This window comes from Ailuropoda melanoleuca, chromosome 3 (assembly GCF_002007445.2).
Source record: "Ailuropoda melanoleuca isolate Jingjing chromosome 3, ASM200744v2, whole genome shotgun sequence".
Classification (NCBI taxonomy): Eukaryota; Metazoa; Chordata; class Mammalia; order Carnivora; family Ursidae; genus Ailuropoda; species Ailuropoda melanoleuca.
Window position 1 is genome coordinate 24,644,793 of NC_048220.1, and position 24,301 is coordinate 24,669,093.

At 37.8% G+C, this 24,301-nt stretch overlaps 2 protein-coding genes across 2 annotated transcripts; one reads left to right on the top strand and one right to left on the bottom strand.

The window, feature by feature from the left end:
• The first annotated feature begins 4,759 nt into the window (after positions 1-4,759).
• Positions 4,760-10,279, top strand: FBXL21P. Its single transcript, XM_011224602.1, has 4 exons — positions 4,760-5,125; positions 5,593-5,715; positions 8,735-8,906; positions 9,636-10,279. Exons 1-4 carry the CDS (start codon positions 4,760-4,762, stop codon positions 10,277-10,279), a joined length of 1,305 nt encoding a protein of 434 aa, XP_011222904.1.
• A 4,882-nt stretch (positions 10,280-15,161) lies between these two features.
• On the bottom strand, positions 15,162-23,190 carry LECT2 (leukocyte cell derived chemotaxin 2). Its single transcript, XM_002912927.4, has 4 exons — positions 22,928-23,190; positions 21,359-21,455; positions 20,152-20,297; positions 15,162-15,447 (listed from the first exon to the last, which is right to left on the bottom strand). Exons 1-4 carry the CDS (start codon positions 22,971-22,973, stop codon positions 15,281-15,283), a joined length of 456 nt encoding a protein of 151 aa, XP_002912973.1. The 5' UTR covers positions 22,974-23,190; the 3' UTR covers positions 15,162-15,280.
• Positions 23,191-24,301: the final 1,111 nt, after the last annotated feature.

Consider the following 24,301-nt stretch of genomic DNA (forward strand, 5'->3'; position numbering starts at 1 on the left):
TTGTTTTTCAGAGTCTGGCTGGGGAGGTTGGAGGGGGGACAAGCGATGCAAAAGCTGCTAACAGCCTCCCCTCCCCAGTTCAGGGATTCTAAGGGCTTGCCTGGTTCAGGTTCTCCTAACCCTCGCTTTGCATCTCAAAAAGTGTTTTGAATCTATACATATTTTGAAAACTTGTTTTCCTATGAGTCATTTAAAAGGAAATGTGCCTCTTTAAAATTTAAAGTTTTTTCCTTTTTTTTTAAAATAAGTATGTCTTAATACCACAGAGAGGCTTAGGAGACAGTATAGAAAATTACTACATCAGTGGTGAAATATGAGAACACCAAAACGCTGGAAATCAGTGCTTTAGGAAAGATTAATTTGACATAATACTTATTCTGTTTGTCTTGTTGAACCCTTGGTGATACTGTCATTTGACTTTTGTATTTTTAAAAAATTGCAGTTTTTAGATTTAGAAGGCAACTAAGGTCATGTGGGCTGCAAAGAATGTAAATGTTTTTACAACACCTCTGAAAAACATCTTTTGTTCTGTGCTTGGTGGTGTTTATTGGGAGGAGGTGTTGGCCCTTAGCATAATTGGCTCTTTTATTAGAAAGTTGTGGGCTTGAAAGCTGTATTTTGAAGCAGATCTTCAGCTCCCCTGTCCAGGCCACACCTTCTGATTTGTGGTAATAGCAATAAGATTTCTAGTGTGCTGCTTTAAAAAGCAACTTAAGTAAAGGACATTTGGTAATTATTTCTGTTCATTTTCATCTTGGTGCTTCCAACAAATTTGTCTAGCCTTTTAGGTAGCTTTGAATCTTTATTCTGTTATCTGTAATATTTAGACAACATTTCTAGCATTGTGAGGATTGAAAACTTGGAACTTTTCAGAGTACTTGCTTTGTCTTCGTTTAACCAATCTAAGAATGTGATGACGCTGCAAAAGATGGTTGTTTCCACTGCTGCCCCCAGATTGGCTTTGGATATTCAGTCTTTCATTTAATCTGTCTTTGAAAACGTTCTTCTCAAGAATACTGTTGGAAGTTTCTTAGATACGCAGAGGATCCAATTCACATGGTCACCTGTTCCACCAAATTAGTAAACATAACAAAAAAGGAAATTGAGTTAGGATGGTCAGTGAAGCCACTAAGTGGACTTTGTTCCCAAGTGCTAATAAACCTTTTTCAAGCTCTAGAATTGCACTGAAGATCAGTGTCAGGCTCTCCTTTTTTCTAAGTTTGGCTTATCACTTGATGGGGTCCTATATCCTGGTTTTATGTTCTCCTGTCACTCAGAATTCCAGATAGTGACTCTGAAACAGCAATCAAGTTCCTTCGGTACCCAGGGAAGTAGTTCATCTGACTCTGAGGACTCCAGTGAGTTGATCTGAGATAGGTAGTTGCTTGTCATCTTCCTAGGGGTCTAGTGATTCACTGTTTATGTACCCTTACTAGATTACTGCTATATTCTCCAGCATACAGTATGGCCTGCAAACACAGAGTTAACTGTCTCGATAACTCAGTAGAAAAGTTTCCACAGTAAGTAAAATTGTGTGTGACATTGGATGAGGGGAATACAAGTCATTTGACTTGTTCCTTCCCTTATTTGTGATGTTCCTTTGAAAATGTGCCTTTTTACCTACTTCTGGAGTAGAATATAAAGTAGGAGAACCAACCTTGACATGACCTTGTAAATAGTGGTTTGGATAAGAGTGGAACATCAGGTAGTGGAGGAGGACATTAAACTGTGGATGTTGAGCTCAAGTACATTCTCCCTATGTGATCTCCAAAGCTCTGTGTTAGGAGTAGGATTCAGAGAGAAGTTGAGAGCTGGCTGGTAGTAGACATCAGTTAAGAGAAGTTTTTAGTGGCTTAATGGGTTATCTCCTCCACCTCCCCTATACTGCTGAATTTGGCTTATGAAGGTAGTAGAATGCATTTATTTATTTACTTTGACTTTACAACATTTTATTGGTGATGCCAAAGCAGTGAGTTTTATCATAGACCCGTTACTATTTTCTTCCATGTCCATAGACTGCTCCCAACTCTGGCAAGTTACTTTGCCTAAAATTGGTGAGGCCTCAAAGACAGTATGAATGAGTTGATTATGAATGAATCGATTATATCAGCATAAGTGAAAAACTTAAAAAAATCACAAAAAATCTAGTTAATAGATTAGTGAAACAATATTCAATAAAATTTATATGTCATATTTAATTATAACTGTAGTGGCATTATGTGCTCCTAAAACCTGGAATGGAATGATTGACACAGCCTACAGATAAATACAGTCTTAGACTACACAGACTTTTTGTAATATCTCTCCATACATGTTCATTAAAATAGAAATTTTCAGAGCCCTTTGACTGTTTGAGCCACACCTTTCTTAGTAGCTCTTCTAGCCTGGTTCCTGGCCAGGGTGACCATATTCCCACTAACCAGGCTAGTTGTTTTTATGGACCAGTTTCCTCCCCAGTAGAAAACAATTGTCTGGGAATCAGTAATTTCCTAACAAAATCCTTCAACATAATGGGATGACAGGTAAATATCCTAAGCATAAAAGTTATTGGGATTTTTTTACTTATCCATTCTGATGAATGTGTTCTTGTGGTATTTTGCCAAGCTAGGAAGTGAGATCAAATGGATGTTGGTGAGTACCCCCTGGCAACAGTGCGTCCGTTCAGAGTGAACTATAACTTGGAAGCCTTCTTTAGGTAAGAAAGTTGGCAGTTTGAAAAAGCAATCTTCAGTTTTTTTTTTTAAATGATCGTGTATGTTTAGGTTGGAATTTTTATATAAAGGTTTTAAACTAATAAAAATCAATTTGCCTTGCATTCTGAAATATATTTAACTGATGCTTATTGCTGTTGACTTATATATAAAATTTATGATTTGTGGATAAGTCTTAGACTCTTAAAATGAATGTACACAAAGAAAAAATTAAAATGTTATTTTTCATAGGATGACTGGTATTCATTTAATTAATGTCTGTTGTTTATGGTGATTCTGTCAGTGAACTGGCAATTTAATATTTTACTGAATAAGCAATTAAAACAATCTGTCCATGTTACATAGTCACTTTAATGTACAGCACATTCCTTTCATTTACAACTGCAAGGTAGTTTGCTAACCTGACATTTGGTAGAAATCTTATTTTACTTTCAGCTGTGCTGCTTTTCCAGTGAGGGATTATATTAGGGATAACTCTTTTTGTGATCATTTAGTGAAATTTTAACAATCCATTCTGTAAGGTTACCAGATAAAACATGAACAAGCAAAATGTCCATAGATATGCTCCATATCAGAATTTAGGATCCGTTGTTCATTCTTTTACTTTACCTGGGCCAACATATTTCATTTTAGGGAATTAAAATTAAAGAGTAGGGCAGCCCTTTCAAAATAAGCATATTTTGGGGAAAAAAACCAAAATAAGCATATTTAAAATATGCTTTGAATTATTGGTGTCAGCAGTTTGATATATTCTGTGTCTGGGCCAGTTCTCAGTTATGCATATAACTGGTTGAGTCAGACTAAGTGTGTGTGGTAGCTCTTTTGCCTAGTGCTTGAGATACAGCTTTGCACCTATTTTTGTTTTCCATTTTAGTTTTCCAAACCCTAAAGATGACCTTTCATTTTGTTCAGCAACTTTATAGGTCAGCCCTGCTTTGGGATCCAACTCTCTATTATGGCTAAGAAGTGTTTCATGTCAGGCAGGGATAATATACACTTCTAATATTCAGGGATGAAAAGAGGGTTAAGAGTCAACCAAAGTTAAATAAGGTTGAGAACACTCTTACCATTATCTTGTCTCTCAAATAATTGTATACTTCAAACACTTTGGATTCTTATGTAGAAAATGTGTACAAGATAACCCTATATACTTGGGTATATCTGGACCTGAAGCTTGTTGTAACGTAGTTGCGTCTCAGGCTGGCTCCTACCTGGAGATTCAGCATGCCTTTTTGTTGGGGAAGAATGCTCATCCCTTTGCTAGTTGCTACATCCAGCTTCTCTAGGGCTGCCGTGTCCTGGGTGTCACCTGAAAATTTTGCTTCCAATTAAGTAATGAAATTAGTTAAGAAAAATGTATTGGACAATTTAATACAACAAGAATGACTGCAGCATTCATTAAGCCGTTACTATACTCTGGTACTTATGTACTTTAGTCCTCACAACTCCCTTAACGAGATTAGCTACTGCTGTTTTCCCTGGTTTTCAGATGAGGAGGCTGAGGCTTAAATTTATTCAGACAAGCTCGCATGGTTAGTAAATGGCTGAGCTGGGGCTTTTCCAGGCCTCTGCTTTTGATAATGTTTTACTGTATTTCAGGACCCCAGGAGTTGTTAGCACAATTGCATTGTGATGCTTTCTTCTCTGTAGGAGATAGTAAGAATACAGTAATTGACCAGGAATAAACCTGTGAGACACACTGCTTCTATGGACATTCCCTTTTGGCAGCCTCCCCATCCATTCCCTCCCATACACAAACTCAATCACATGTCATTGCTTTATTCTTCCAGTCCAACTTGTCCCAATGTCAGGGATGGCATGTATCTTGGTATTTTACCGTTTGACCATGGCTCTGGGAGAGCAAGTTCCCTCTTACTTACCTCTGTATCCCTAGCATGCAGCAGTCCCTATCAATGCATGACAGTGGAAGATTTCCACTAGAATTTGTTTAACTGTTTTTCTTTCTAATGTTACTCTGTGAAATTAGAGTACAGATGTCTGATGGATATGTGGAAAATACTATCACAGAATCTCTTAATGTTTACAGAATGAAGAGGAACAATTTATCTGTCGTGAATAAAATTGTCCGGTCTTCACCAGCAATGAAAAAACCAAAAGTTGGGTTCTACTCTTCTCTCAACCACACCCATATGCACACTGTCCTTCTAGACTGGGGGAGTTTGCCTCACTGTGTAGTATTACACATTTTTCAGTATCTTCCTTTAATAGATCGGGCCCGGGCGTCTTCAGTATGTAGGAAATGGAATGAAGTTTTTCATATTCCTGAACTTTGGAGAAAGTTTGAATTCGAACTGAACCAATCAGCGACTTCATATTTTAAGTCCACCCATCCTGATCTCATTCAGCAGATCATTAAAAAGCATGCTACCCATCTCCAGTACGTCAGCTTTAAGGTAAGAAAAATAAGCATTAAATAGAAATGTGACGTTACATTACATTTAAGCATTACTTTTTGTTATTGTCATTTTTATGTATCTAGGTCCTTATGCTGCAGCAGTGAGTTTTGCGCAATTTTTACTCCGAGCTGTGTCCTATTTTTCGGTAATTGTTTGCATAGATTGAGGCGTAGAACTTGAGCTGTAACTTAAACCTCACTTTCCATCACCTGGATGGTACTACTGAAATTCTGGTCATTGCAAACAATTTCAAAGTATGGAGCACATAGAAAGTTACTTTGTCATCAGGTCTCTTTCTCACTTTTTGTCTGAGACCTTTTGTATAAAAGAAGAAATACTAATTTGTTGTATAGCTTGATGGGATAAATATAGTTTTGCAGTTGAATTCTGTTACATAGTTATATTGCCAGTAAGTTTCTGATAACTCACCTTCAGGAAATAAAGATTTAAAACTGTCTTTGTAGGTTGATAGTAGTACTGAGTCAGCAGAAGCTGCCTGCGATCTACTTTCTCAGCTGGTAAACTGTTCTATCCAGACCTTGGGCTTGATTTCAACGGCGAAGCCAAGTTTTATGAATGTATCAAAGGTAAAGATGCCGGGCTTTTTTGTGAGGGACAGAAAAAAATCTCAAATATTTCAATCTAGGCAAAAAGGATTCTTCTCCTAAAAACAGACCACATCCTCCTTTTGTCAAAGAATGACTTAAAGCAGTTTTCTATTGACTAGCCCTTGCTGTTGCTGAAATGGCTTATGCATCGTTTCATCCTTTAGTTATATTTTGTAATTTTAATCATCGTTTCTACAGTAGCTATCATTAATGTAAAATGTAGATATTATACTTAGAATTTTCAAGTGTTGGTTAGTTTCTTTGAATGTAGAGCGTGTATGGCCAATAGTGGGTGTTTTTCTTGTAATTCTGTAGCCTCTCCATTGAGGGTAGAACAACATAATAGCACTAAATGAACTATACCAGTTAGGATGATGTTGGATTCTGTGTAATAGAAACTCCGAAACAATTGTAGCTTAATGCAGCTGAAGTTTCTTTCTCTTGCATTAAAGAAATCTATGCATGAGCATAGCTGGTATGAAGTTGTTAGAACCCCGAGCTCCTTCCAGGCATCCCATGTTCTTATAGGCATTTCAGATGGCTTTCTGAGCTCCAGCAGTCACTCCTATTCTAGGCAGGAGGGTGGAGGAAATGGGGAAAGAAGGGTATGCCTCCTGCTTTTCAAGGACCCTAGCCATGAGTACCACATAATGCTTCTGTTGATCTCACACTGGCCAGCACTTAAGTGTGTGGTCACACCAGGTTTCTGGGAGATGAGGAACATTTTTAAGCTGCCTGGTAATGTGCCCAGCTCAAAATTGAGACCTGATTACCAAAGAAAGAAAGGATGAATGGGTGTTAGGAAGCCACCAGCAGTCTCTGCCACATATACTAATAACTGTCTTCATTCAGGCTTCATCTTGGATCCCATCTCCTCAGACAGGCCTTCCTTGATCAGTTTTGCTAAACCAGTGCCCCTTCCTCCAGTTATACTCTGCTATGTTACAGTATTTTCTTTATGTCATTCATGAGTACTTGAAATTACCTTAATTATTTAACATGTTTATTCTCCTCCCCAAGAACAAAACATACACTCTTTGAAGGAAGGAATTCTGTATCGTTTATTACCATCACTGACCCAGAGTTAGAGTAGTGCCTGATATATAATAAACTCTAAGTTATGATTGTCGGTAAAACTGGCTGTGGAAGAGAATAGGGGAATAGTGGCATCTTCTGTCCCATAAACTGGGTCATGTCTCTTGAGCATTTCCACTAGCCTGTTTATCTTTTTAAGAGATAGGGAAAATGGGTCATTTGGGGATTAGAGTAATATAAGCAATCAGATGAAAACTTACTACTTCTCAATAGTTATTTCCTTGTGTGTGAGTGATGGAGTCAGTTTAGCCTGAAATTCTTAAGAGTCTCAGCTGTCTCAAATGTCACACACCAGCTGTAGTTCTGGGTTAGCTGATGCAGTCACCGGGGTGAGGTACCAGTGATTAGCAGACTTCCTTGCAAACTCTGTCTCTACAGTAAGATGAGGTGAGTGGCTTTTGGCAAAGTCGTGCATCTCTCTGAGTGTCAGTTGTTTCACTTGTAAACTGAGAAAGATAGGATAAAAGTACAGTATTTGGCTAGGCGTTAAGAGTGCTAAAGGAATATATGGATACCATTATGAGGTATGTCCTCTGATGCTGACGTATATCCTTCAGGACTAAGAGCCCAATGAGAGTTGATTTAAGGGAAAGTATATGTTCTATTTTTTTAAGGAAAAAGTGATGCATTTCTCTAATAATTTTTGGCACAATAAAATTTAATAAAGAGATCTAGCCATCCACCATATAAAAATTTATATTAATCAGTTTACAATTAGTATAAACCAGTATGTTTTTTAATAAATGCACTGAGAGTTACATGCAATTCGGTCATTGTCATAGGAGTAATAGAACCTTTGGTACAATCCAGACTGACTTTGAAAAAGGAAAAATGATCATGCCTGGATTTGGTTTCAGATTTTCTATCTGTGTCAAAAAATACTGGATCTGAAAACTTGTGAAATTGTACCCATTTTAGAGTCAATCTGTAAATAAGCTTTTGTTTGTCAGTCTTCAAAACATAGAAAGTTTTTAAAACGTATCTTTATCGGGATGCCTGGATGGCTCAGTCAGTTAAACATCTGCCATCATCTTAGGTCATGATCTTAGGGTCCTGGGATCAAGCCCCAGGTCGGGCTCCCTGCTCAGCAGGGAGTCTTCTTCTCCCTCTCCCTTTGCCTCTCCCCGCTGTTCGTGCTCTCTCTCAAATGAATAAATAAAAAAAATCTTAAAAAAATTAAAACATATCTTTATTTAGATAACTTTCTAGCAAAAAGCGTATCACTGAAGAATAAGGTCATTTATGTATTCATCAACAAGTATTTATTGATCTCTTACTGTGTGCCAGATATTATTTTAGATGCTAGAAACATAGGAGTGAACAAAACATGAAAATTCAGCTTATTTTATGGAAGGGGCTGAAAAGGGTCAGATAGTAAGTATTATGGGCTTCCCAGGCTGTAGTTCGGAACTCCTCCACTCCATCATCGTAGTGTGAAAGCAGACATAGTACGTAAATGAAGGAGCACGGCTGCGTGCCAGTCAAACTTTAATTGTGGACACTGGAAGTTTCTCGTAATTTTCACATGTCACAAAATATCGCTCTGGACAAAATTTTTTCAACTAAAAACAGAAAAACCATTCTGAATTCCAGAGCCAAGACTAGGTTGGATTTGATCAGCAGATCATAATTTGCCAACCCCTATTCTATGAAATAAATATAATTATATCCTTTTAATATTGAAAATCAGATCCTTAGGATCAAAAATTATTGGAAGGTGTGTGTATGAAATCTTTGAGAAGTGTCTTTGACAGGCTAATGGGGTCATGAAAAATGCTAATATGTTGATTGCTTTTACTGTGTTATTGTTAGTATATGTTGATATGGTTTCAATGAACTATGTGATTGATGATGTAGATTTTTAAATAACATTTTCATAATTTTTTTCTTATTGCCATGCAAGTCTCATTTTGTGTCAGCACTCACTGTTGTCTTTGTCAACTCAAAATCATTATCATCCATCAAAATTGAAGACACACCAGTGGATGATCCTTCATTGAAAATTCTCGTGGCCAACAATAGTGACACTCTAAGACTCCTAAAAATGAGTAGCTGTCCTCACGTTTCCTCTGATGGTAGGTTATGTCTTTTTAAGCTTGCATGATGTTTTTTATATAGTATTAGTGTAATATATATTATAATATTATATATACTGTTAATGTATATAATATATAGTATAATAGTATATTTGTATGTGTATTATACTATATATAACATGTATATATGTATGTATACTATATATAATATATAGTATATATTATATATTATACTGTATGTGACAATGCAGTTTCATATTGAAAACTACATGCTTATGAAAAAACATAGTTGAAAAAAGTAATCTTTTTTTGAAAAGAAGTCTTAATCCATAAGGTAGACATAGTTTAAATTGCTTCTGAAAGTATTTTAGTTATATGTATGTTTTATTATGCTTGTGTTTTTTATTATTATATATATTTTTATCTATCTATCTATTTATATATATATCTTGACATCGTAAGAGAGAGAGATCTGGAGAGAGAGCTAGTGAGCAGGGGGGAAGGGCAGAAGGAGAGGGAGAGAGAATCCTCAAGCAGACTCCCTGCTGAGCACAGAGCCCAATGCAGGGCCCAATCCCAGGACCCTGAGATCATGATCTAAGCTGAAATCAGGACTCGGCCACTTAACCAGCCAAGCCACCCAGGCACCCCGTTTGATGTCTATTTTAGTAATTAATGAATAACTGATATCAAATTTAAGTTTATAAAATGTTGTATTAGTATCAGGGTGATTCTTTGTTCTTAAGAATTTTTCCCCATTTCCTGCAGGAATCCTTTGTGTAGCTGACCGCTGTCAAGGCCTTAGAGAATTGGCATTGAATTATTACATTCTAAGTGATGAACTTCTCCTAGCACTTTCGAGTGAAACTCATGTTAACCTAGAGCATCTTCGAATTGATGTTGTGAGTGAAAATCCTGGACAAATTGAATTTCATTCTATTAAAAAACAAAGTTGGGATGCACTTATTAAACACTCCCCTGGAGTGAATGTTGTTATGTATTTCTTCTTATATGAAGAAGAATTTGAGGCATTCTTCAAAGAAGAAACCCCTGTTACTCACCTTTATTTTGGTCGCTCAGCAAGCAAAACAGTTCTAGGACGGATAGGTCTTAACTGTTCACGACTAATTGAGTTAGTGGTATGTGCTAATGGTCTTCAGACTCTTGATACTGAACTTATTTGTATTGCTGAACACTGTAAAAACTTAACAGCCTTGGGCCTCAGTCAATGTGAAGTTAGCTGCAGAGCATTCATTGAATTTGTAAGACTGTGTGGGAAAAGACTAACCCAGCTCTCTGTAATGGAAGACGTTTTGATCCCCGATGATGAGTATAGCCTAGATAAAGTTCATACTGAAGTCTCCAAACACCTGGGAAGAATGTGGTTCCCTGATGTCCTGCCTGTCTGGTAATTGGTTACCAAAGATTCTTAATTTTTTTTTTAAATCATTAAGATTAGCTTCTTTCTTTCTATGCAAATATAAATTTTAAGATATATTGCTGAGCTATTTTAGGTAAAATATCTTATTTGCAAACTGTCTTAGTGGATTGCAGCAGAAACATTTGAAAAAATATGAGAAAGACAAAAAGCCAGAAATTTCCATAGATAGGATATAGACACTGTATTGTGGATTAAGTAGTTGGTAGGCTAAAAAGCACACATGGTTTGTAGATGAGTTCCTCAGCCTTTGTTGAAGGCACATTTTAGCTTGCTAAATAAATTTATAATATTGAGCTTTGGATCCCTAAATTATGACATGTATAACTTTATACTTCTTTAATTGCTTCTCTTTCATCTTAGTATTAATATATTTTACAAGATATGTAGTATTAAAATCTAAGAGTAAAATGAAAGTATAGACACAGAGGCTGACTTAATTGTACTTAATTTTTAGCACTATATAAGATCATAATATAACTCAATAAACAATTTCTTCTTTCTAACACTTTGAATTCTTTCTTACATTAACTTGGGAGAAAGTGGGCGTTAGATTAAAATTAAAGCTGATCATTTTATAAAGATACTGTGATTGTTAGTTGACTTGGCTAAGATCAAGTGAAAAAAGTACATTTTGCAGAGTGTCTTTGGGAGGGAATCTGCATGTACTGACCTACTAGTTTGTGTCTGGAACCGTGCTAGAGATCCTTTGCAGAAGTGATCTCATAATTTAATTAGTAATACAGCTAAGACTCCTTAGTAGTTATGGATTGCCTTTAGGGTGAAGATATATCCTTAAAATGAGCTACAAGACCCTACGTGGTCTGGCATCTCCCTGCTTCTTTGCCCTCATTGCTCACGGACCTTCTCTTTGCCCCTCTGCTCCGTTCTCTTGCATCCTTGCATCCTTAAGACTGCCATGTGCCCTGTAGTCAGAGTGCATGAGGATATAATCTCTTTCTGCTTACATCACTCTCTTTGCTCCCTCAGATCTTTCCTTAAGATGTCATTTCCTCAGGGAAGGCTCTGACTCTCTGCGCTCTCTGACCTCCATCTGTGGCACTTAGCCCCACTGTAATTTGCTATTTACTTGTATGATTATTCTCTGCTAATTCCACTGTACGCTGAGCTTTATCCATGCAAGATCACTGTCAGGTGTTGCTCACTGTTGAATCCTCAGCATCTAGCATGATATTTAGCGAATAGTAGACGCACCCAGTAAATTTTACTTAGGTACGTTCATTTCCAGAGTTGTTCCCTTATGTCTTCCCCCAATATCTTCATTTTCTTTCTAAGAAAGCAATTGAACTTAAAAAAAAAGTTCATTATTTTCCAGTTTTAAACGTTTTTTAAGTAGGAAAAAATTTTAAATATTATCAACTGTTAATAAAATTAGAATTAGGATACCTCATGATTTGTAAGTGGTAATTTTTTAAAAAGAGCGTATTTTATATCTCTTTTTTTTAGAGAGTTACTTGTGCAAGCATTCTCCACACTGTACCACATCCTTTTTCACAGTGAGCTCTGTAAGAACGGGCATCTTCCCTCCTTCACTTTTGTGATAGAGACTCTCAGACGGCTCTGTGGCACATTAGTATACCCTCAATAAACGTGAGTGGAGCTAAAGTACCAGTTAAAAAATCAGATTCTCGGGGCGCCTGGGTGGCACAGCGGTTAAGCGTCTGCCTTCAGCTCAGGGCGTGATCCCAGCGTTAAGGGATCGAGCCCCACATCAGGCTCCTCCGCTATGAGCCTGCTTCTTCCTCCCACTCCCCCCTGCTTGTGTTCCCTCTGTCGCTGGCTGTCTCTGTCAAATAAATAAATAAAATCTTTAAAAAAAAAAAAAGATTCTCAAAGACATTTTTTACTATTGCAGATCATGTCATTTATACCTTAAGATTTCAGGAGAGAACAGAAGCAGTATATCATAGGGCACTCAAGGTCTGGTTAGGATAACAGGACAGACATAAAGGACATGGCATAACTGAGATGGAGGGTCAGGCTGGTTGGAGGTCAGAGTAATGGTGGAAATACTGAAGAGGTGAACTCCGGTCTCACTGGGTAGCGTGACGTGTGATGGAGGAGTAGGGTGGAAGTATATATACCTGAGCGGTAAGGTGGTGGGATGCCAGTGGAGGTTTCACTAAAGAGCAAAATAGAGAGGGCCTAAGGAAGGGAGATCAAGGTGGAGTTTCTCCCTGTTGCCTGCTAGCACAGAGCAATAATGAGTCCCCGTGGCCTCTTGTGCATTGAAAGAGAAGTTGCCACGCTAAATGGTGGTCTTTAGGTGGTCTTCAGTAGTGGTCTTTAGTAGTCAGACCTAGTGAACTAAGCACTATAATAGCTCTTAAAAACGCAGTAAAATTGATCAGCTCAATTACGTGACCCTGGTTAGTCTAACTTACTAGCTAACTTGGGTAGCAAAAGTCTAACTTGAATAGCAAACATTTTTAGCTTAGCCAAAATCAAGACAAGAAAATAGAGAGTATTTTTGGTGCTTTATCTAATGAAAATGTCTCCATTTACTTTGGAAGTCTATGAAAAGTACTGTTTACATAAGATTAGAGGATTCTAGATTAAAATGGCCACTTACCTTGTTCTTCCATTAAATTACTCTCCTGCAGAAAACTCAAAATATTTTATAAGTAAAAATTAATTTTGTTTGCATTATTAACTTACAGGCATCAAACCTAGTATCTGTCACAGTTTTTAAAGTATATAGTCATTTGCACTAAGGAAAAATATGTGGTTTAGTGCTATCACATGTATGTCATTTGAACCTTAACAGTACTTTAAACTGAACTTTTTGACATTCGAATCTAAAAAGAAAAGGAAATTAAAAACAACCCCAAAAAACCCTCTGATGAAACACACCAGAGGGCGCTGTATTCTGGTTCTTCTTAAGAGCAGTCCTTGAGTCTAAAGTTTGCATTTCCATTCAACAGATATGAGAGTGCTTATGGAGTGCTAGGCAGAAGGCACCGATCTTGCTCTACCTTGGGGAAGCTCTCCGTTCCAGGTAACGAGTCTGGTTTTTAAAACAATCACTTAAGAAGGTTGATTACTTATTGTTCAAACATTTTAGAACTCCTTCTATAAATTGTTTTCAGAGTCTCTGTGCTAATTCCTATTTTGTGTTCTGAATGGGAGCATAGCCTTTGTCCTTTGAAAGAAAATTTAATTTCTGGAAACAACTGAAAGTGATTTGGTACCAAGGAGATTAATAAGGTAGATGATCAAACCAGACAGTGTTGGTTATAGTTTTTTTTTTAAACTAAAAATTAAATTCTTAATTTGCTAGCCATACATGAGATGTTATGATATGGTAGAGAATAATATGTAATTGGATATGAGACTGTACCAGTTGTGTTGTAGAGACTCTGAACTGAGAGTCACCATTAACTCTTTGTTCTTCCTGACCACCCGCCAGCAAGTCTTGTTACTACTATAACCTACTATCATAAAACATACTCATGAAATCACCTCCCAGCTGTAAAATGACGACACTGACATGACAATAACTTAAATTTTCCTGTGTGGCTTCCCTTACTTACTCCTGAGGTAACTAGTGTTCATTTTTTGATTGATTTCCTTTTCATATACTTTTATTGCATATATATGTTCCTAAAAGTTAAGTTTCGATTTTCATTGTTTTGACTTTATAAAAAGAGTATCCTGCTATATATAATCTTTAGCCCTTTTTTAAAAACTCAAAATTATATTGCTATGATTCATCCATTTTGTTATGTTTAGCTGAAGCTCATTTATTGTGACCACTCTATACTATTCCATTCTGTGATTAAATCACAGTTCGTTTGTTCATACCAACTGTAGATATGCATTTAAGTGGCTCCAGGGTTTGCCGTGACAAATAGCGATATCATGAACGTTCTTATACCTATGTCCTAGCATACAAATGCAGCTACTTCTCCAGTAATAAAGGTCACTTAATTATATTTTCCTCTAGTACATCTGTGCTAAGAAGGGAATATTTCTGCTTTAGTTTTCTACATTCCAAAAGGATATAGGTAAAAATTCATGAAAAGTTTCCAGAATAATAAATTCAACTTACTCATTTCTCAGTAACTAAAATCTAGGGAGCCCCTTATTTCTGGTCCTTCGAACATTTTATGGTCTTACTTCCCCTTACTACCTGTTGTCAACATAACTAAGAAAGAATAATCTAGATTAAAAATGGTGTGTAGATGTAAGTGGCTGTGGTATGCATTTGGCTAGATGAGGCTGAGTTTCCATGAGATACTTGGTTTTATGAGATACTTCAGGTTAAAATAGACCTCTTTCTCATCGTAGTAGCTTTTGTAGTGCAGTCCTTCTGAAATTGAGAATACTGATGTCTTTTCTTGGACTGCCATCATTTATGATTTAGAAAATGTTCTGCTCATAGAGTGTGGGGAAGTGTGGATGTGAAGAGGAGCAAATTCTGTCTTATCCATGCCAGCAGCTCACCCTTTGACCAGTTTGACAGACCTGAGGCTATTGCCGAAACTCTTCCCTCCCTTTACTCAAAGTTTAACTCCAGTTCGTTCACTTAATATTTATGAAGTATGTACGTGTGTCTAGTATTGTGCAACACTCTATTCTTGTACCAGGAAAGAGCTTCAGGCTGTTTCTTATTATTAGACAGAAAGGTAGCTAGTCTTAGAGTGTCAAAAACGCAGTCTGGAGAGGCTGGAATTCGTTTGTTTGTTTATCCTGTGTATTCAGGACTGAGGAACTTTTAAAAACAAATAAGTAAAACCCCTCAGATCCCATAAGTGACCGAAAAATCAGAGAACTCTCAGAAATTAGTTGACAATCAAACATTCAAGTGGCAGTGAGTTGAAATAAAAGTGCTCTTTTCTTTCTTGCATTCATCATGTTTTTATTTGGACACGAATTTCTTGAAAAGTAGGATATGCATCCAGGTTTTTAAGAAGATGATTCTCTTTAGAAGATCTGGTCATTTGTCTTCTACTTAGAGGTACACGGTAGGATCACTCAAGTCACAGTTTTCAATATGTATGTGGGATTGTATGCCTGGATAGACTTTCTGCAAGGGTAGTAGAGTTCCCAGTTTTTCTCCCTTCTTGATAGAGCCTTTATATTTAATTGGCTTAATGTAGAACATTTTAATACAGAAACCTAAAAGAAAAGAAGTTAAATTAGTTCTATTATCTGGGTTTCAGTAGCCTTGAATCAGAAATTCAAAAAATAAGAACAGAAATGAAAGAGAAGACAAAAAGAAATGAGACTTGATTGAACCCAGGGAGGGAGCAGAGGAAGATGACAAAATCGTATCAGAAGTGAAGACTAGGGGCGCCTGGGTGGCAGAGCGGTTAAGCGTCTGCNTCTCTGTCTTATAAAAAAAAAAAAAATCTTTAAAAAAAAAAAAAAAAAAAAAGAAGTGAAGACTAAACCTGCAAGATGCCCAAGGGAGAGTAGATTCAAATGAAGTAGTTTAATGAAGGCATTGAGGGATAGCAGAAAAACACTAGGCCACTGAGAAAAATCAAGACTTTTAACATATTTTCTTGTTCTCACCCAGAATAGTTTCAACTCTAAGACCTATTCTAATAAAATGATTAGACTTTAAAGAGAAAGAAAAATGGACATAACTGGCACAAGAATGCAAATCTTACTAAAAACTAAAAGGAAAAAAAATTAAAAACAAAGACCCACCAAATAGAGAAGTAGAATTAATTTAATACTATAATTATAATGCAGTACAACAATGTTGGGACCACATGCATGAGGTATATCTATAAATGTTAACTCGTCTGTTAAAAAAAATTTCTTACCTTGAAAAGCAAAACCCAGTTCTATGCTGTATCCAATAAAACACAATACAAGGGGCACCTGGGTGGCTCAGTGGGTTAAGCGTTTGCCTTAGGCTCAGGTCATGATCCTGGGATCCTGGGATCGAGCCCCACATTCAATGGGCTCCCTGCTCAGCGGGAAATCTGCTTCTCCCTCTCCCTCTGCCCTGCCCACCCGCTTGTGCTCTCTCTGTCTCTTGGTTACTCTCTCAAATAAATAAATAAATGGAATCTTTAAATAAAAAAAGAAAAAGGCAAAAAATTAAGGGCTGGATCAAGATTTGTCAAGCAAATGGAAATAATAAGTCAAGTAAGGGTTATGATTCTGTTATCAGAGACTAGAACTCAAGCTGAAAATCACAGAAACAAGACAAAGGAGGACAATTTATACCGCGAAATACAATGAAGATACAGCAGTTGCAACTGTCCGTGCACCAGATAACACAGAAACCATGTATAGAAAGCAGAGACTATCTGAAATATAGGGAGAAATAGGAACCCACTAGTAATAGAAGATTTTAACACACATCAGTGAAAACAGGGCAAGTGGACAGAAACAAGAAACACCTTAGAATTGTGCCGTCCACTATGGACGGCACATGGTGGCCACTAGCCACACATGGCTAGTCTGCACTTGAAATGTCGCTAATCTGAGTTAGATGTACTTTAAGTATAAGGTGCGTGCTGGATTTTGAAAGACGGTACAAAAAAGATAAAATATTAGTAATTTTTATGTTGCATTTTGAAATGGTAGTATTTTAAAGATATGGAGCTAAATATATCATTAAAATTAATTTTCCCTGTTTTTTAACTTTCTTAATGTAACTACTAGAAAATTTTGAATTATATTGACTTCTGTTAGTACTGCTATCGACAATCTAAACAAAATCAATACACTATGTCTTAGGTACATGTTAAACAGAATACGTGCACAGCCTCAACACTGAAAACCAATATGGCAACTAATATAACAGTGCAGGAAGACCTAAATAAATGGAGGATATAACATGCTTATTCATTGGAAGACTCATTACTTTTAAGATATCAGTTCTTCTTGATTTGATCTATATAATCACTGCAAACCCAATCAAAGTCCCAACAGAATTTTTGGTGGAAATTGATAAACTGAGTCTTTGGCGTATCTGGAAATGCAAGTGACCAAGAATTGTCAAGGCAATCTGAAAGGACAAAAGTTGAAAGATTTATACTCTCAGATATCAAGGTGTATTTTAAAGTTTCAGTAATTAAGACAGTGTGGTATTTGTGCAAGATTGACACACTGATCAATGAAACACAACAGAAAGACCAGAAACAGACCTGTGTATATTCAGACCGTGATTTATGACAAAAGATAACTACGCTTCAATACAGTGGGGGAGGAAACGGTCTTGTCAAGTTAATGGTACTGAGTCAGATAGCAGTGTGAGAAAAATGATCCCTATCTCATTCCTTACACAAAACCCAATCCCAAATGGATTGTAAATTGAAATATGAAAGATGAAACAACAGAGTTTACAGATGAAAACAGTATTTTTATGACTTTAGGGGGAGAAATGGGTCTTAAAGAGGTAAAAACTGTGTTAACAATAAAGGAAAATACCTAATTGGACTGCAGTAAAAATAAGAATTTTGTTTATTAAAAGACAGCATAAAGAAAGTGAAAGGTAGGGGCACCCGGGTGGCTCAGTCAGCTAACTGCCTGCCTTTCAGCTTAGGTCACGACCTCAGGGTCCTGGGATCAAGCCCACGTGTCCGGCTTCTTGCTCAGCAGGGAGCCTGCTTCTCCCTCTCCCTCTGTCTGCCCCTCTGCCTACTTGTGATCCCCCTCTCTCTCTCTGTCAAATAAATACAATCTTGAAAACAAAAGTGAAAGTGAAAGGTAACTTATGAAGTGGGAGAAGATATTTATAACACACAGATCTGACAGAGGACTCGTATCTGCAATATACAAAAAAACTCCTACCTACAAATAAAGAAAAAGGCAGAAAATACAGGGCAAGATACTTGAATAGGCACCTTGCAAAAGATAATATCCATGTTATCAATAAATATGAAAAGGTGCTCAGTTGCATTTGCCATTGGGGAAATGCACATCAAAGCGATGAGGTACCACTACGTGCTCATCAGAATGGCTGAAATGAAAAAGGTAGGTAGATAGCACCAAGTACTGTGCATGGAGCAGCTGGGACTTTTATCCACTCCTGGTCAGCATGTAAAATGGATGTGCTGCTCTGGGACACTGTGGCAGTGGCTGCTAACGCCAAAGGAGAACATAGACCAAGTGACCCAGCACGCCCCCTCCTATAGTATTCTGCCCTCACGGAGTGTGTCGATTCCAACTATGCGTGCTGGAACTGGGGAGATGGCCCCAGAGCGCATTTGTGGATGTCCTGGAACCACTGTCAGATGGACTGTGATGAAAGACGACATTGATCTCCTGACCCAGGAAGCCTCTAGTCTGACTGGCTGACCATGGCAGCCTTTTGTACGTCCAGGATTAGTGTCGTCTTAGAGTCAGTGTCCAATATTCTCTGAGAAGCCCAATTCTTTCTTCCCCAATGTACAGCCATCCTGCTAAATGGCTGCAGGTCCCTTTGAGGATAGCTCGAAGTAAGGTTTATGGTATAAATTTTTGGCCATGTGACAGAGCCCTTCCTCAGAGGGACTCAGCCCTGGTTTCTTCCAAGGGGCTCTGGGGTTGTGAACTGGCTCAAGTCTGGGAGTTGGTGGGGGTTAGGGGGAGATTTTGTGACCCACTCTTGGGATGGTTGAAGTCACAGTTTTGTTCATCAGAGTGTACCCATTTATACAAATAAATAAGTCTGTAGTAGGCTGCCCATTTATTCAGCTCTCGGGTCACCGTGATTAACTAGACAATGCCACAGGTCTCTGTGCTTCAGATGAATCTATGACTGCTTCAGTTCTGTTGCCTGTTGGATAACCATGCCAACCTTGGCCTTGCCTACTAAGTGGACCCTGTCCAGTGGCAGCAGTTTCTCTTGTCATTTCGGGTCTACAGAGAACGGCCACCATAGAGCTCCTCGAGGACCTGAGGTCCCTCACAAAGGGTTTCTTTCTCATGGCCGGGGTGAGGGGAATGTCCTCCAGGCCCACTCCCAATAGGAATGTACAATTATGTTCATTACAAGACACATGCAGGGAGGCTCATAGCATTTTCATAGTCACCTAAAACTGGATGCTACCGAAATGTCTATCTAGAGAAGGATAATTACATAGGTGAAGATGTATGCATATAATGGAACAGTCTACATCATTGAGAATGAAACCGCATGCAAAGCAAATTTTGCAAACATGATGTGGAATGAAAGAAGCCCCACAAAGAAGACTGCATACTGTTTAATTCTGTTTATATCATTTCCCAAGACAGGCAAAGCTAGTGTATGGTGGCATAGTGATTATCCTTGCTGGGAAGCATGAGTATAGGTAGCACAGGGGGGTCTCTGGGAGGCTGCTGATTTTTTTTTTCTTGATTTGGGTACTGGTTACAGAGGTGTATTCACTTTGTGAAAGTTCAGGAGCTATGCACTTATGCTTTGTGCACTTTTCTGTGTGAATGTTATACCTCAGTGGATTAAAAAAAATAAAGAATAGGCCCAATACGTGGAGTACTAGGTGACCCAATTTTACCCAGGTCATAGAGGCCTTTGAAAATATTTCCTAGTCAACTTTTGCAGAAATGCAAACATCTTTGAAGTGTAGGATTTTGGTAAATGAAAGTATCTATTTATTGTAGTAAATACTCTTGAAAGTGATTTTGTTTATAGACTGTTAGGCAAAATCACATGGGCCACAAGAAGAAAGTCCGTCAGTCAGCTCTGGGCTTAGAGCATGTGCATGAGGAAGATGATTTCAGGGGAAGAGCTGTTTTTGTGTGTTATCCTGTGTCTTTTCTCTTCTAGATATCATCATTTTGAAGGAAGTAGGAAACTTCGGTGTATGGCAAATACATTACATAAATAAGCATCAAACATTTCTAGTACCTGTCCCAGGTGTATACAGCACCTCTTACCTCTTCCAGATATCCGAACACCATTATTAATGGCATTTTTGTTATTATAAGGCTTCTCCTGGCCCACAATCATTCCGGTGAAAGGTGCATACACGGTAGATCCATCAGAGCACAAGACATCCACACCCTGGTGAGGCCTGTGATTTCTAGAATGTCAATAAGAACGAACAGACTGAGGAACTGCCCTGGGAACTTTATTGCCCAGAAACGTGGTGTTAGCTCACTGTTCCCCAGAGTAGGATATCAAACCCCGAAATTGGAGAACATGTTGGAATGTCCCGGGTTTCCTTACTCTTCTTTATCTCAATTTTAACCTCCCTCACTGCAGGTAGTAATAACCATATTGTAAAGATTAAAGCATATAAGATAGTATTTGGTATATAGAGAACTTTTAAGAATTTATTAACTATTATTATTATATGGCATTTTTGGGGAAATGAGATAGTCTGTGTAAGTAGATTTATAGATGTATGAATCTTGTTTGACCCCCTTCAAGACCACTTATAAAAGAGTTGTCTTTTTATTAGAACCTATCATAAAAGAATCACATTACCCTGGTCTTATTTTTGTCTCAGTAATCCAGAAGTCATTATCAACATCATTTACTGTTGGGGCATCTGGGTGGCTCAGTTGGTTACGTGTCCAACTCTTGGTTTCGGCGCATGTCACGATCTTGGGGTTGTGGGATGGAGCCCGGAGTTGGGAGTCTGCTTGGGATTCTTTCTCTTCCTCTCCCTCTGCCCCTCCCCCTGTGTGTGCACGCTCTCTCTCTCTCAAATAAATAAATACATCTTTTTAAAAAATAATTTACTGTATATGATATTTTAATACAGTAAGTGTTAACTCCTGAGTTTATTGAAGTGGAGCACACACACAAAATGATCCCAGCTTGTGAGATTTCTTTAAGTTGTCTCCAACAACCCTCACTGTTTGTATGCTCACTCTTACCAGCTTCTTCTCCTTCCTAACGGGTTAGAGCTTGAAAAATCAGGTTCATGACATTGTTATTTGTCTGTTCCCCTCTCTCTTTCTTTATTACATTCTGTGTCCCCCACTCAGAGCCCATACTTGAAGCAGAGGTCTTGGAAACTGCTCTAAAGACACTAGTACAGCTCCTTTTGTCTCCGAATCCTGCTGTCAGAGGGAGATGACTATGAGCACTTGAGGCAAGGACACTAAGCAAAGAGGTTAAGGACTGTAAGAATACCTTTGAGCAGTGTACTGACCACAGCCGTGACTGTCACATGTCCTGATCTCATTGGAAGACTTGCCAGCACAGATGTTAGCCCATGGTCCAGCCAGAGCTAAAAAAGAGAAACACGAGAAGCAGATTTTTCTGACTTCACATATTTCCAGTCTCTGTTTATCTTATATGATGTCTCCTAGATTCAAAAGTTCTGTTTTCACTATAGTTTTTCTCTAACTCTGTAGGTTATGGGCAGGTCTTCCTTTTAACTCGTGATTCAGATGGAAAATTAGTTTTTTCCCTGGCCATAAAATTCTGTTTTATTATATACAGAGTATTTGTAACTGTTTATTTATAAGCATTAATCTCCATCATTACAATTTGTTTCAGATTATTGACTAACGAGTGGCGTAGACTGTGCTTTTCAAATTTTCTTTGCTTATTACTTGGGACCATTATGTTTAGGTTAAGCAAAAATGAACAGCATGGACCAAGGAAGTAATTCTAGAAACGCTAAAGTAACTTTGAAATGTTCCTTTATTGCCAGTCCTAATAATCAAATCCAAGAAAGTGTTTGAATTAAAGAAGAAACAGAATCTGAACAAAGTTTATTTAGCACTAAATAAATCTCTTTCATATCTGGAAACATGGAAGAGGGAGATTGTCAGGCCAATTTAGCCTAGAGTGGAAGGAGAAGACAAGGGAAAGAAGGGAGTAGAAATAATTATATGAAAAATTGTATAGCAGTAAAGCATGGAGGAGGGGCTGGCTCTCTCAGTGTATTTTGTACCCGCTTGTTTTAGGTACAGCTTCTCTTTGGTCTGGTAAGCAGTAGATAAATACTCAATTGAATTATATTTCCTGGATTTCCAATGTTAACATTCACAGAGAGATGCAGTTAGCAAACTCATCCTTTTATTTTGAAATAAACTAACAAAATAGAAGCAAAAGCAAGAACCAGCTAATTTGTTGATTTTATTTAAGATATTTTACTATTCATTAATATACGTGCTATGAGAGGAGCTACAGAATATGGCCATTTAAATATATTCTTTCATATACTTTTTAGAAGATGGGTTTCAGATGTCTTATACCTTTGAGCCAAGCTTCAAGTCAACATCTTGATCGAGATATAATACCATCACTTTGGCAACAAATATTTATCCCTGTGAATTGAGGCAGATATTAAACAGTTTATTAACTAACTCATTTTTCTCTCCTGACTCTTAAGGGAGCATTTCCTTTGTCCTAATGCATATCAGTTGCTATGATCAGGAATTCTCCAAATCAAATTCTTACACAGACGTTTTATTCTGTAATGATGTTCCAGTTAAATCTTCGACCAAGAGTAACAGACTTTTCTTTAAGTCCTCCATTCCACTTTTCTGTTTCCTTTGTTAAAGAATCACAACATTCAGGTGGAAATCATAGAGGGTCCCCTCCACCCCCGACCATGTACTCTTCCTAGTCCATTTTCAGTAATCAACTATGTAAGTTTCTGTTGTGATTTTGATATTATTGACTTTTAAATCTTTTATTGAAAAAAATTTTTTAAATTAGTCAAGATTCTAAAATTGTTTTTTTACTTACCAGTTGAAATCAAGACAGCAAAAAGGAGGACTCCTGTGGACAACATTTGGCTTTTGCTTTCCTTGTGGTGTTTCTTCCTCTGATAATTTGAATTGCCCGCAGGCTCTTTGTAGAAGAGCCAAGTTTGAATTATTTAGCCTCACAGTGTTGCATCTCTCCTTTCTTTCATTTAGTATGAGGCACACACAAAAAATACGAGAATGAAGCGAGTCAAAGTTGAATATTCCCTGGATAGCTATTTGGTTCACATATAGGGCCTAAGTGAAAGTGTTTGATCTGAAGAAGAAAGTAATTTTATTGGAAATGCTGACTAAATATTAACAGACAATGATAAGGCTAGGTGACTATCTTCTGGGCTGTGGCTGGCTTCATGAATGGCTGTGTATATAGAAAAAATACAGAAAATTTGCACAGATTAACTTTAGGATGATAAGTACCTCTGAGGAGGGAGGGAAATAGAATTATGGGGGGCAGACAACTTTGAATGAGACCTTTATCTTCTCTGAGCTGTACTTCCTCACAAGGAAATGTATGTGGATGTCCGGTTACTTGTTGGGCTACAGTTACCTAAGGGTGTTCAGTGTTTGCAAAATAAGGTCAACTGTCAGCATTAAGTTGGCCTTTCATGTCTCCCCCATGCATCATGCCTGGACCATTTTATTTTTATTAGCACTTTCACCAAAGGTAGAGGGTTCAGAAGGAAGAGAAGAAATTCAAACTGGCCATAATTCCAGTTGGAGGGCAGTGGTATTAAAAACTACTTCCTGTATGGAGACTAACTAGAAGTTACTTGCCTCTTTCACCACATCATTCTACTCTCCTGTTAGAAAGCTTTGAGATAAAATAACTCGAGAGCTCATGCACTTGCAAGGCTCGATTGTTTCCTTCTGTCTTGTCCCTGCTTCTGTGTAAATCTGTCTCCTGCTTCCTCCGAGGTAGATAGCGAGCTTGCACTGAAATGCCAGAAAAGACTATGGATTTTAATAGAACACTAAATAATGGAAGAGTTGACGTTTTGGGTATGTCTGAGTGCTTCCACTTAGGAAAAATTACATGCAACCTTTTTTGGTTTTCCTTAGCTGTGGGAATAGTGGGTGAGAGGACAAAGATACAGTTTCTCAGTGGCTTTGATCTTTGATTTGATCTGCAGGTTGGAGGCCTTTGTGAAAGGGAGGAGGCCAGTGTGCTTTGCAAAGGGTTGTTGGCCTGGGTGACCTGACCAAACACATAGACTCTCTCCTCCTGTGTTTCACTGGAACAAACCTACCTAGAAACAGCATGCTGTGTTAAGCTACTGATTTATTAAACAAATGCATTCAGAAACCTGAAAGAACCACTAAAGTCAGCCCTAGTCATGATTAGAATGAAGGCATT

Excerpts from the sequence above, each read along its gene's own strand:
- FBXL21P (XM_011224602.1), top strand. The coding sequence starts at position 4,760 with ATGAAGAGGAACAATTTATCTGTCGTGAATAAAATTGTCCGGTCTTCA. Across the intron at positions 5,716-8,734 it reads GTTTTATGAATGTATCAAAG|TCTCATTTTGTGTCAGCACT; the intron begins GTAAAGATGCCG and ends TTGCCATGCAAG. Across the intron at positions 8,907-9,635 it reads TCCTCACGTTTCCTCTGATG|GAATCCTTTGTGTAGCTGAC; the intron begins GTAGGTTATGTC and ends CATTTCCTGCAG.
- LECT2 (XM_002912927.4), bottom strand. The coding sequence starts at position 22,973 with ATGTTGTCCACAGGAGTCCTCCTTTTTGCTGTCTTGATTTCAACTG. Across the intron at positions 21,456-22,927 it reads TGCTGTCTTGATTTCAACTG|CTCTGGCTGGACCATGGGCT; the intron begins GTAAGTAAAAAA and ends TCTCTTTTTTAG. Across the intron at positions 15,448-20,151 it reads TGTTCGGATATCTGGAAGAG|GTTTCTGTATTAAAATGTTC; the intron begins GTAAGAGGTGCT and ends CTTTTCTTTTAG.